Source organism: Cervus elaphus, chromosome 27 (assembly GCF_910594005.1).
Source record: "Cervus elaphus chromosome 27, mCerEla1.1, whole genome shotgun sequence".
NCBI classification, from domain to species: Eukaryota; Metazoa; Chordata; class Mammalia; order Artiodactyla; family Cervidae; genus Cervus; species Cervus elaphus.
Window position 1 is genome coordinate 40,538,640 of NC_057841.1, and position 14,189 is coordinate 40,552,828.

The 14,189-nt window shown below is 40.6% G+C and overlaps 1 protein-coding gene across 2 annotated transcripts; it reads left to right on the forward strand.

Annotated features, from left to right (window-relative positions):
- Positions 1–355: 355 nt before the first annotated feature.
- LOC122685018 (myosin regulatory light polypeptide 9) lies at positions 356–9,901 on the forward strand. Of its 2 annotated transcripts, none has more exons than XM_043889656.1 (4): positions 356–505; positions 5,843–6,041; positions 6,522–6,683; positions 9,393–9,901. In XM_043889656.1, exons 2-4 carry the CDS (start codon positions 5,858–5,860, stop codon positions 9,563–9,565), a joined length of 519 nt encoding a protein of 172 aa, XP_043745591.1. In that variant the 5' UTR covers positions 356–505; positions 5,843–5,857; the 3' UTR covers positions 9,566–9,901. The 2 variants fall into 2 exon arrangements, with proteins under 2 accessions (XP_043745591.1, XP_043745590.1); XM_043889655.1 differs by lacking the exon at positions 356–505 and adding an exon at positions 4,945–5,087.
- The last annotated feature ends 4,288 nt before the right edge of the window (positions 9,902–14,189 follow it).

A 14,189-nucleotide genomic window follows, 5' to 3' on the forward strand; every position in this document is an offset into this window, starting at 1 on the left:
GGTGGGGCGAAGGTCAATCACGTGGGCCGCGAAGCCCTCTCCGCGATTTCCCTACAAGGACTTGGGTCGCCGAGCCCCGCCCCCGGCCGGGCCCTGGAATGCGCGGAGGGGCAGACCCACAAAATAGACTCAACCATTTGCAAATAGGAAGGGGGGGTGAAACAGTTTACACTGTAAGACGAGGTGTAAAAATGACGGAAACTCAGTCATCAGACCTGGAGAATCATTACCCTTTCTACTGTGTTCTAAGCTGCCCGCTCGACACGTCCTTCCAGTGCACTCGGTCAAAACTGCGCCCTCTGAGCACATCGGGAACCCCCCTGCCCTGTCGCCCTGCCAGGCTCGCACTGTTAGCCGAGAATGGTGACTCCCTTCCTTCCGGTCCGCTAAGCGAAGGCCGGAAGTGTCGGTTTGTACAGTCTCTGGGAGTGGAAAGGAGTTGGTAGCGGCAGCTGGGGCAGCGAGGAGGTTGCAGAAACTCTCGGATTCTCGCGGCAGAGTTAGGGTGAGTGGTGCTCGCGGGAGGCCGCGGGAGGCCCGTCCCGAGGTGCATCCCCGCGGGGCGGCTGGGGTTGGCGGAGTGGTTAGCAGCGCTGCCGGGGGCGCACCTGGGCAGGTGTGCGTGCGGGTTCCTGGGTTTCGAGCCCACGGGCCGCTCCGGCGTCGAAGGCCGCGGCCGGAACCGGCCCGGACGCCAGCTTCGCTCGTTTGCCCAAACTTGGAGCTCGGGAAGTGTGGTTTAGCCTGCTGGCGCCGCGAGCTTGGGCGGCAGCCGGCCTGCGAAACCCGAGCCCTGCGGAGCTGACGCTGGGACTAAGTTTAGTTTCTAACGTAAACTTGCCCAATTCCAGAGAGTTTGCGCAAAAACTGTAGCCTGGTGCGGTCCCCGGACGCCCGCCCGCAGCAGCTGTTATTGCAGCTGTGTGGCTACGTTTAGTGGGAATAACCACCTCAAGTTCGCAACTTCAGCTGAGTATCCACTTTTGTAACTGGAGTGTTTTGATTTTTTTTTTAAGTGATAGTTGGACAAACAAAAGTTTGGGGTTTAGTTTGAGGCTTCAGGAAAACTCCCAAAAAACTCCCTGTTACTCTGGGGTGGAGCCTCCGAGTTAAGTCCGCTTCTCAAAGTGTTTACTTTCAAAAGTATCTGAATTGGTTTAGCAAAGAGTGTATCATTTCTTTACAGAACTTTGAAACAAATAAGCGTTTAGTTGAGATTTTAACTTAAGTGCAGAAAGTTGCACATCTAAAGATGGAGAAAACGAGTGATTCTTAAAATTACTATTCTTTGTTTCATTGTTCTGGAAAGCTTTTGATGAAAACCCAGCAAGAAAAACTTTAAAAAGTGAGGCTTTACAGGCTAGTGAACCTCGACAACGAATTGCCTTTGTCAAGTGCTGACAACTTTTTGGGTGTGGCAGTCTTAGAGGACTAATCCTACCTTCCACCGGAAGTTTACTTAGGAATTGAAAACTTGGTTAAGTTGGAACGGAAACACCAGCCTGAAAATATACTTTTCAAAAACTGTGGTTAGCACCAAAAAAGTATATAAACTTAGCTTGTAAAAAAAAATACATTTATTAAATGAGACAGTAGATTTGGTCTGGATTGGAAAGTAGATGTTATGTGCCATTACATTAGGAAGTGTTTCCTAAGATGGGAGTTTTTCATTAAAGAACATATATTTCCAGAATACTATCAATTTGAGTGTTCTGTAGAAAGTTTTCAGATTAGTTTACATTTATTACCACTATAAATGCTGGACTCTAGAATTCTAACTAGAGTATTCTGGGCTTCCCAGGTGGCGCTAGTGGTAAAGAACCCAGCCGCCGATGCGGGAAACGTAATATACCCGGGTACGATCCCTGGGTCGGAAAGATCCCCAGGAGGAGGGCGGGGCAACCCACTCCAGTATTCTTGCCTAGGGAATCCCGTGGACAGAAGAGCCTGGCAGGCTACAGTCCATAGGGTCGCAAAGAGTGGGTGCGACTTAGCAATCTCAAAGTAATATTTGTGTGCGTGTGTGTGTGTGCGCTCTCCTCAGGATGGAATTCTCCAGGCAAGAATACTGGAGTGATTTGCCATTTCCTCCTCCAGGGGATCTTTCCGACCCAGGGACTGATCCCACATCTCCCCTGTCTCCTGCATTGCAGGCAGATTCTTTACCGCTGAACCACTGGGGAAGCCAATATTGGTATGGTTTAATCCCATTTTATAAATAAAACCAGAGTATCTACAAATTCTGAAAAGTCTTTTTGTTGCCCTTGGTGTGTGGGGAAAGCCTCTTTGAGGATCTTTATTTTCCATTTCTCCCATCACTTAATCTAGCCTAACTTTTTCCTGAAATAGTTTGTATCTGTCCTTTTGTCATAACCTTGAATGATTCTCTTCCTGTTTGATCCAGCTAGAAGGATAAATCCAGAAATTCATTACCACCAGCACTCCCCTTCCCTCCCTGATTAAGACAAGGTTATACTCCTTCGGTTCTGTAAACTGATTTTCCTTAACAGCCCTTGAACTGTTTTCATTCACTTTTTCTCATGCATCTGAAATCTTTGTGAATTTCATAGAGGTTGACTCTGTAAGTCTCAGGGTTTTCAAGTTCCATGTAACACAGAGCCCTTCACACCAAAGATCTTTCATTAAATGCCTCAAAAGTCTAGACTGAGCTTATGATGAGTGAAGACATAACTTGGAAACTGTGGGTGCCTGCATAGCAATCTTCTCAATGTACATAAATAATCCTTAGGTTGATGTATAAAATATTTTCAGTTTTATTTTTCCCTAGCCTATAAGAGTTGTGCATTTGCTGAGGGCTTGTTATATGAAGAGAGTTACAGGCTGGCTTGTTTGGGGAAAGTAAAAGTGGACAGCATACTTGAATCATAGCAAGGAGGACAGTGACAGTATCTAAAGTGATCGGCTCCTTGGGATCATAGCACTGTTTCTCATTTGGCTCCCTCTCCACCCGAGTTAGGTGGCTCAGATGATAATCTGCCAGCAATGCTGGAGATCCAAATTCCATCCCTGGGTTGGGATTCCCTGGAGAAGGGAATGGCTACCCACTCCAGTATTCTTGCCTGGAGAATTCCATGGACAGAGGAGCCTGGAGGGCTACAGTCCATGGGATCGCAAAGAGTAGGACGACTGAGCGACTAACACACATTACCGCCAGAGTTAACTCTACCCGTACTCTCAGTTTGGTAAGGGGAAAAAAAACAGCTTTTCCTTGTTTTGAAATAACTTGACAGCAAAGCTGAACTCCCTATCACTGAAAGGATCCAGATTTCTGGTGGGAGATAAACTCACAGATCAGAATCCAACCTCCTTGAAAAAGTAAAGGTCCATGTAGTAACTTGCCCAGCGTTATACTACCAAATTTTGATAGCATTAACTACCCTAATTTGTTAGGATTAAGACTAACATTTCAATTTCTTAATTCTAAGGATAAGGATGTCTTGTAGCTTTTAGGGTTTTTCAAGTTCTTTCCCCCACCCTTCCCCCCACCCATCCAGAAAAAACTTTTAGAAACAAAGGACTTTTATGAATTCATAGTATTTGATAATCATGTACCACCTTTGAGTTATTTTTCATTTTTGTTACACATTGTTTTTACTTGAGAGTCATACTTAGGGAATGAAAACTATGTAACTCATTTCATAAGTTGAACCAATCATCTCATTTCTTCACAGTTGCCTCCCCAACTATATTTAAGTTCCTCAAAGAGAGCACACCTACCTTAACATTTCTTAATTCTTAAATGATAATCAGCATTCATGATGTTAGATGCACATGAATGTAATTCTGCTGATCATATTAATGGTTAATAATTAAGGATCAGATGAGCTAAAGAAAAACTGAGGGCATTGTCAGTGCTGACCCCCAAAATACCTTTATAACTTTAAAATATAATGTATTTACTTATTTAAAGAATGCATGATTAAAATGACTGATTTTAATTAAAGGCATGATTAAAAGAAAGACTAAATAGGAAATGTATCAAAATTCTAGAATGAAAGTGTGTGTGTTACTTTATAATCCAACTGAAGTATTTTTAAAAAGGTACCTAGAGAAACGATACTAAATTCAGTATTATGAGGTCTTGTGGGGTTAAAAAATCAGTTCTTATCAACCACTTGACCTGTCTTTTTCATCTGTTTGTTTGTTCTTAAAACAACTGACATTTGTGCATAGTTAGGGTAATACAATGTTGTCAAACAAAACAGACTATTTTTAAACACACGCTTTGTTTTGCAAAGACAGGGGCATACCTAAAATACTAAAGAGATGTGGACTGGTAAATATGTGCCACTCATTGCATCTTAGCCACTAACTCAAGTCCTAGAGTCCATTTAGGAGAGGAAGAAATAATATATGCTGTAACTACTTGTTTTAAAACTGCATTTAGACTAGAGGGGGGAATTACATACAGCTCTCTTTGTAGTTTAGATAATAAAGGGATTTGCTGCGTCCAGAGATGTTATAAAATGAAAATATCACGAAAGAGTAATTAAAGGAAACTTGGAAACCAGGGAGGAGCATACATCCTAACTTCTGTGTCAAGTAGGGTATGGCTTACCAGCAGCACATTCCAGTGCATGGCAGGAGTGCTATATTTGATGAATTGGAATTTGTGACTCTCCTTTCTGGAATTTCCTTCTAAAAATCTGAGAACAGAGTAAGCTTTAAAAAAAAAAAAAATTCAGGCATAGTCAGAGCTTTTCTAATTATTTCCATAATTGAATGTAGTTTGGCTGGCTGGTGTGTAATCAAGGAAAGAATGTAAGAAATAAGTTTTAAAACTCATATGAAGCATTGTGTCCTAAGTTCACTTGGCAGTTCTGACATCTAGGTAGTTCATTCTTTGCAATCCACACACTTATTTTTAGAGCAAGGGCATAGTGTTTTGCTACATCATAGCTAAATGTTTTCAGAACGTAAGCTTTAAAACTGTTGTCCTGGTCAGAGTGTGAAATCACTAGTGCCTATTTTAGACCTGCTTGAGAGAATATAACTGATTACAGTGTCTTAGTCTTGTGGGTTAGAGGTTTTGCTGACTGCCCTCGCCACCTCGGCTCTGAAGGATGGTATGGTAAAATTTTATTGTCTGATGACTGTGGGATTTTTAACTTCAAACAAATTGTTTATAGTCTCAAAGATTTAGTGTTGAAAGGGAATTATTAGACGTTATTTTTATTTTCAACCTAAAAGCTTTACGGGGAGAAATTTAGATTATTAGAGAGCAAAGGTAGTTTCCATATCTCTTAAAATGCTTTCCAAAACTTCTTAAAAACTAAATTGCTTTAAAAATTTTGTATTGTGCTCTGATTTTTGTTTAGAGGACTTAATCACTTCAGATGATTTGGCTTAGAAGATGAGTTAATGTTCGTCAGTACTGCATAACACTGAGATACACAACTAACACTTTTCCTCCAGCGTCCTGACATCTTTTGTTTCTTGTTTTCTATATTGTTATTAAGCTGATGGATTGAGTTATTATCAGTCCTTAATCAGCTGCCCAGTAGTACTGGGGACAGGAAATCTTGTTGATAATGCTCTGAGCTTTGAATTAATCTTGGTGGTAATTTGGAACTTGAAATTAGTAACAGACTGTTTACTAAACGTCACAGCTACTAAGGATGACTGAATTCAAAAGACGAGCCTGGTTTTTCTATTTGTAGATTGATCCTCTGAGTAATGGTAGCAATTAGTTGACAGATTTTTGCCAAGTGATACTGTCCCGTGAAATAGTTTTTAAACCCATCTCTCAGTGGCGCAAATATCTGTGGAAGGCTAGTTCAATTTAGTTTTTGCTATTTCTTGTATTTCCCCTCTTTGTTAGGATTTAACTGCCACCATGTCGAGCAAAAGAGCAAAGACCAAGACCACCAAGAAGCGCCCCCAGCGCGCGACCTCCAACGTGTTCGCCATGTTTGACCAGTCCCAGATTCAGGAGTTCAAGGAGGCCTTCAACATGATCGACCAGAACAGGGACGGGTTCATCGACAAGGAAGATTTGCATGACATGCTTGCTTCCCTGGGTAATGATCAGTTTTAATATTAATAAATCAAACAATTTCCAGAACAACCTTTTCTATTTATTTTTGAAGTCTTAAAAGTTTTGTGAAGCCAATCTAGTGATGTTACAGTTCACTGAGATTCAAAATCTGGAGCATTGTTTCCCAAAGTAAGGTCCTTGGACCACCTGCAGATTTCTAGTCAAGTCTCAGAATCAGGCTGGAGACCAGCTGTGTTTGTGTGTGTGTGCGCGCGTGCATGCGTGTGCTGCAAACTGATCGTGATTATGAAAGCAGTGTTATTCCTCCTGACATCCCAGCGGAATAGCACAGTCTCCAGACTCTTAATACAGACCCTTTTCCTCGAGAAGACTTTTTTCCAAATAGTTTTACTATTTTGAACACAAATAGCAAACTGTATAAATGATCATCTGTCACGTCAAAATGTTTACTATGATGCATTTTGTGATGTGATTAAAATTATGACCCTCTGTTTTTGTTCAGGAAAAAATCCAACTGATGAGTATCTGGATGCCATGATGAATGAGGCTCCAGGTCCCATAAATTTTACCATGTTTCTCACGATGTTTGGTGAAAAATTAAATGGAACAGATCCAGAAGATGTCATCAGAAATGCTTTTGCTTGCTTTGATGAAGAAGCAACTGGTAAGTCTGAGGTAGCCTTTAACTACCAACTGATTATTGTTTGGTTATAGCAGCTAAAATATATAACTTGAAACATGATGACATGTAACACCCTCAGGTTTATACCAGATCTGTTTTGGGGGACAGGTCTCACCTATGGCATGTTAGGTACTCACTTCACTGCCTCTGCCCTTAAATATTTAATTCACAATTTAATAGGTGAATTTGGAACTTCTTTAGGAAACTATTACTCCTTTACTAGAATAATCCCACAGGGGTTAGGCACTGTGTGTCAAATGAAAATCTTTTACAGGAGCAATCTTGGGAAAAAGTGTAGATTGTTGTAGGTGGTGGTGTCAGTATGGTCCTATGTTGGTTTATCAGGTACCTCTCTGCTCTGAGATTGTTTCGATTTGGTATCTGCAGTCAGTTGCCCTGGTTTCATAATCCTCTTCTGCATAATAGCTGTCTGATTTCAGGCAACTTCTCTAAGGCTCTTATCAGTAAGTTGGACCGTAATATTTCCTACCTTGTGTGGTTGTTGTGAAGATTAAATGAGGGAATGAAATAGTAGCTTACTGCCTGCATAAAGTGGACTCCCAAAGAAACCCAAAGGCTAGCTACATGAATGCCTGCTCCTTTGGCAGAAGTGTATATAAGAGAAAAAAAATAAGGGGGTAACTTACATGGCAAGATTTTTAAGAAGGAAGGCACACCCTTTGGTTACACAGTATTTGGACTAGTTTAAACAGTCCCAAGTATTATATGTGGGGATAGAAGCATAGTCTCTCCACTCTGGCTTTGAAGGCATCCCACAATGGGGCCTCATCTGGCCTGACTACCCTCTTGACTTTTGCATCATCTTCCCAACCTTGTTCCAGTCTCCATGCATTGTTGCCTTGACATATCTTTGCCATTTGTGCCTCTGCCTTCCTTCTCACATCACCTCCTTCCCCTTGAAATAAAAAATTCTGAACAGTTATTTCCGGAACCAGTAGGGGAAGGGCAGGCAGAAGAGACTTTTTTTCTTGCCAAAAACTTTTGTATGTTAATTTTTTTTTTTTAAACAGTGAACATGTGTTACTTTTTTTAGTGGAAGGGAATAAAACCATTAAAGTGTCTTATCTGTTCTTCACAGTCATCTCAGTGGTCACATTCTTAATAGAGCCTTAGCTGTGTTTTCGTACTGTTTTTTCCCAGCCTCTGGGAAAACTTGAAAAGCTCTCGCTTCTCTCCACCCGCACCGTGGTTTGCTGTGTCTCTGCCCGCACGCGTTCTGCCTGCGCTCGGGCTTGGCTTGTGCGCGTGTGTCCAGGCCTCAGTCTCCCGCGCTCTGGGTGCATCTGCAGCAGCAGCCTGTTTCTTTGTAACCCCTCCCGGCTCCTGTCACAGGCCCTGCACACAGTTGATTCGTTTACATGGTGGTTGAATGACTTGGCTAAAGAGGAGGATTTATTTCTAAAATCTAAAAGTCTAAGATTTAGAGAACTTTTTTTTTTTTTTTTAAATCTAGGGTTGAGTTACCAAAAGAACCCATAAATTTAGAGTTTCTTTTGTGAACTGACCTTACACTTTAAATTTATTTTATAGGAAATATATCAGTGTTTTAACTTAATTTCACACACACAAAGAAGTTACCGTAAAGTAGAAACTTTATGAATTTCAAAAATCTCTGTGCTTGAATTGTCATTTAATACCTTTGGATTACTACAGGAGTGGGTCTCGATCATGATTGCTAATGGAAATTACTCTTTAGTCCAGTGGAAATTACTTAGGGAGCCTTTTTAAATGTCAGTGTCAGGGTGGCCTCGGGGGTTGTTTTGAGCTCCCTGGATGATTCTGATGTGCAGTCAGGTTTCATGAGACCCCTGCTTGCACAGGTCCAAAGTAGAGAACGTTCCTCTCTGCTCACTGTTGGGCTCCAGTGCCTGTCCCAGCATCTGTGACATAGTTAATGCTCAACTATCTACTCAGTGGTTTTGCGCTGGGCCTAACCATATTTGTTACTGAATCTAAAAGTAGATTTGTTTTTTAAAATTTTTTAAATCTCATTTTGCGTGTTTTAAAAAGGTAAAGTGAAGTGCCTGAAGTAACATACCTTGTTAAAACCAGACCTCACAACTTCAGTATTCTTTCCACTGAAGCATTTTACCAATGTTTATGATGATTTTAGGGCTTCCCAGGTGGTTCAGTGGTAAAGAATGCACCTGCCAAGCAGGAGTCGTGGGTTTGATCTCTCGGTCTGGAAGATTCCTTGGAGAAGGAAATGGCAATCCACTCCAGTATTCCTGCTTGGGAAATCCCATGGACAGAGGGAGGACTATAGTCCATGGGGTTGCAAAAGGGTTGGACACGACTTAATGCCTAAATAAGAACAATGATGATTTTAGTGTATTTGCTTGTAGAAGAAGTGTGATCATACATGGTATGTTGAGGAAGCATCATACTTCATGGCTTCTGGTTAGGCATAGGATTAGCTGTTGTTACTAAGAGATTGGGAGGTTGTTGTCGAGTGAGGTCAGTAGAGCAGAGAAGGTTAATATCACTAAGCAATGGAGCATTTTCTAGGCAGCTGTGCTGAGGCTGGCTTAGTCATGTCAAGACTATATTTCATACATTTGCATGCTTATAGTCCTTAACGTAAACCCTGTGCTTAGTCAAGTGTAGATGCTCCTTGTAATTATTCCTCAGGGGAGTGTCTCTTCTGATCTCCGTTTCTTTGTTCTTCAGGCACCATTCAGGAGGATTACCTGAGAGAACTGCTGACCACAATGGGAGACCGGTTTACAGATGAGGAAGTGGACGAGCTGTACAGAGAAGCACCTATTGACAAAAAGGGGAATTTCAATTACATCGAGTTCACGCGCATCCTTAAGCATGGAGCGAAAGACAAAGACGACTGAAAGAACTTCAAACTCCAGCCAAACGTTCCTTGTTGCCACTCTGGGTATTTCTGAGACTTTCTCTTAGAGCCTGTTGCATGCCCTTAGCTTTACAGCTTCTGCCTTTCTTGTTGTATTTATTCTCAGCCATTTGGGGCACATGCATCTCTATAATCAGACTGGATGTGGGACTTCTTGTCATTTTAAGAATAGAAAATAGGGTAATTTAACTTAGCAGCTGCCGTCTACCCTCCCCGCCCCCAGTAACTGCAGTCTACAGAGTCAATATATTTTTTCAGAGAAGGTTATTCACTCAATTTTTTCTGAACCATAATTAAACTTTATGATAAAAACTTACTTGTTTAAAACTTTTTTATTTACCAAAATTGACTTTTATTGGTCTTGGTGCATTATCTAAAGAAGGGTAGTAAGGCAAATCCTAGAAAATGATATATATGGTTGTTATACTTACCCCTTACTCCTTCCAGGTTTCCTAACAGTTCTATTTACTTTATTCAGTCTTCCCCTCCTTTTAAAAAATAATCCAATTTTTAACTGCCTTTATGGAGTTTCTGCACTTTGCATTTTAAAATAATTTCCTATAGAATTTGCATATATATACATATATGATAGCTTCGGTAGCTTTAAATCCTAAAGTTCAATATTGAACCTGCCAGCATCCCTCCAAATCTGTTCTAAGCTTTTTGTACATTCCTTCATGTCGTTTAAAACTAGACCAGGCCACTGAGTGCAATTTTACTTTGTCCTAATTTTTAAAACTGTTTTAGCCCCCAAAGGTTCTATGGAATGCTTTTTATCAAAAAGGCAGATTTTTCTGTATTGCATTTCAAAGTGTTGGAAGTAGAGGGGTTTTTTTTTTTTCTGTATGTAGTTTCTTTTTAACACACGGTCCCTATTGAAACACCGTGTTTATTTATGCAGAGATTCACATGAGTTCATGGACAAATCTTTGACATTCCTGACTTGCCCACAGTCAGAACAGCTGAAGCTACATGCCTGGGAAAGTGAGATCATTATTTCAATCCTAAAAATAACTTCTGCTGTTTGCAGGAATGCAGGACTGTTTTCAGAGTTAATCAGGAAATGGTAGAGAGTTTCATTTACTTTGGGCTTCAAAAATCTGACTCTTGAAGATTCGTAAGTTTAAGAAAGATCTTGAAACACTGGGGGAAAGTTAGGTGGGAAGAGTGGATGGACAATTAGGCTATGAAGATGAATAATGGACTGTTACTCATAATTTTATACTACTAATAACAAGACTATCCTTGGACAAAACTATTACCTCAGTGAACATGCAATTACTGAATGCCTTTAGGGCATAAGACCTTCACACTCAACAGAATAGGTGAGCTGGATTCTTTTACCTCATGAGGCCAGCTTTATAGAACAGGGTTGGAAGGACCAGTGATGAGACTGCTCCTTGCGCCTTTTAAGATTAGGCTCTTAGTACCTGCCTTAACTCTTGCCTTTAGAGTGTTCCTGAATTTCATCAATGGTTTAAATAAGCAAAGTACTTTTTTCAGGCTATAGCCATGATGCTGAAATTTTGTTTGTTGAACTAAATTTACATTTCAACTGGAAAAAAAAAATCACTTCTGCTTTGTTAACAAATTTCCAGTGAAGAACAAATAACACTGTTCCCATACTGGGAGGGAAAAAAGTAGCCTCATCTACTGAAATAATCTCTTGCAGTGTCTCCATTTCCATTTCAGATAACTGCTCAAAGAACCAGCCACCATTAGAAACAGTGGATGGTCTCCCCTGAATGAAATGTCTCCTCATTTAGTAACAGCATTCTCTACCTGGAAAGTAGGCTTTGCGTAATTAAGATGATTGCCAGTAAAACGCTCAAGCGTGTACTCCAGCAGTGAGTGCGTTTGTTAGAAAAACCAGCCTCCATGATGAAAAGCCATACTTAAAGCAAACCACTGCAAAACTTCTGATGAAACCAGCCTAATGGGGGCAGCCTCCTTACCCAATTGCTTATGATGACAGTGTCATTCCGACTCCAGGGCCCTGACTTGCATTGATTGAAGAGCCTCTATGCCTGGTTGAGAGCAGCAGTTTTTGAGTGCTGCTGGAAGAAACAGGAACAGGCCTGCCTTTACGAGACAAGTGAAAGCAAATCATGAAAAGGAAAGGCAACCATTTTTTACAAGGAATGAGGAAAGAACCACAAGAGTTATAACTAGACTACAGGGTGTGCTGGCAAGTTGTAAGGAGGATCAGATAGATGTTGAAAGGGGCTTGGACAGTAGATAAAGCCACAAACACAGTGTGATGGAAACCAGGTGAATAGTTGGAAGAGTGAGGAGGTTAGTCAATAGTGTTAAGCCACAGAAAAATATGGCAGAGTTTAAAGGAGGCCACTAGATTTGGCAAGTCAGTCACTTCTGCTAGAGCTGTTAGGTAGAGTTTTGAGTGCAGAATTCAATGTAGCAGGAGACAGGGACAGTGTCTAGGTTTGGGGTTCAGTCCAGCTGCATTTTAACATTGTTTGTGCTCCATCATGGCTTTATAACCTTAAGAAAGTTATCTGACCCCCTCAACCTCTGTTCATTTGTAAAATGGAAGTAATGCTCTTGGTTCGTAATAGGAGCATAATCTATGAATATATAAAGCAGCATTTTTGTGACTAGGAGCAGTATGGGTTTTAGAGTCAGACTTGGCTGAGTGAATTCTGCCAACAACAATTCTGCCAGTCTGTTATTTGATGAGCTTTGTGTCCTTGGGCAGGTCACCATAAGTGTCAGTTTCCTCACCTGTTTAACAGGGACAGTACCCTCTATGTTTGTAGTAAAAGTAGAAACAGTAAAGCTAAATGGTTTGGCATCCAGTAGATATTCAGATTGTGGTTATTCTGTTTACCAGCAGGAGCTGTTTGGCAGTGGGAGAGGCTTATAGGAAGGCAGGACCACAGGGCATTTCTTTAGAGAAAAAGTGAATGAAACCAAAGGAGTGATGTCTAACAGAAGGAAAGAGAACCTAGATCACATGTTGTAGGATTATTCTTAGAAAAATAAAAATGGATAGTGCTCCCTCTGAAAACAGCAAAGGGTAGGTAACAGGAGTTAATCATAGTTGGAGATTAAAAGGCTGAGGTTAGTAGTCTACAGTGGTTTGATAGTAAATTATCTCAAACTAGAATTTTATTGAAGAGTTGTTATTAGTATTTAATGAGAATATACATAAAAATGTGTGGTATAGAGTATGTCCTTAAACAGTTTACTTTAGATTTCCAAGCAGGTCCGGTTTATCAGAATTGTTTGTATCTTTCTAGGTCCTCTTTAAGTGTACAAGTTCTTGATTTCCCTGCAACCCTGGTTTTTATCTTTGCTGTCCTGAAAGTATTGCTGGAGCTCATCTTTCAACAGCCAGTTTTCCCAAGTCCCTGTATCTTTTTATCCTAGGTTTCTGTGTGACTGCTCAAATAACAGGCATCATAACTTCTATATTAATCTACATACATTTTATAGCTGTCATAAATACACAACTTGCTTTTTAGTTTAATGTATCTTAAATGGTCATATTTTGGCATACCCACCATTTTTGTTTTAAGTGTATTACCTATTTTTAAACCATTGTTTTTAATGACCACAATAAACAATTATTTTTGATAAGGGTATGCCATAATTAACTGTTCCCCAATCACTGGATACTTATTCAACTTTTCATTAATAAGCAATAAATTTTTCAAGTTTTTCTTTTGAATCTAGAGAGAACAGTATACCTTAGGATTATTGTTTTGAACAGTGCTAGCCAGTAGAAATTTCTGTGATGATGGAAATGCTCTGTGCTCTCCAATAAGGATACTAGGTCACATGTGACTATTGGGCAGTTAAAATGTGTCTCAAGTAACTGAATTTTTAAATTTACATTTAAATAGCCACACGTGGTTAGTGACCATGGTGTTGGAAAGCACAGTTCTAGAAACAGATATGGAGATCAAAGACAGTACAGTCAGGGCATCTCAGCTATGATCTTAATTAAGGTGGCCAGGGTGAGGACTTATGGGATGGTTAATAGCCCACACTAGAAGAGCTCTGTGACAAAGACCTCAGAAGCCAAAATGTTATGATGAATGGGAAAAAATTTAATTATTGGACCAAAGGGGAGACTGCAGCTGAGAGAAATTTTAGAACCAGATGTGACTTCTCAGCAATTGGTTTCAGACTCTAGAGAAAATGCATTCAATTAAGGACCTGGGGTCAGTGCTACTCCAGGGAGGATGCTGGGTGATTACTAGGAATGCAGATACTTGCCCTACCCTTGACCTGAATCTGCGCCCGGGGTGGGGGGGTGGGGGGTGTTGGGCTTTTTTAGGAAGCCCACAGGTTTTTCTTATTGGTGCTACTGTTTTAAGAACAACTGGTATAGAGTGCTGAACACAAGGTTCCTATGACCTAGGAATTTCTAATCAAAGATTCCTCGATTTCTTAATCACTTTCCTAGAATATAAAAAACTCGATTGTTCTCCCTAGCATCCAGGACACGTTGAGGCAACAGTGCTCCACAAACGGTTGCCCTCTTATCTCTTTATCCAGAAATAGTTTTATCCGTCTATAATATTCCAAGAGCTTCCCTGGTAGTTCAACTGTAAAGAATCGGCCTACAATGCAGAAGA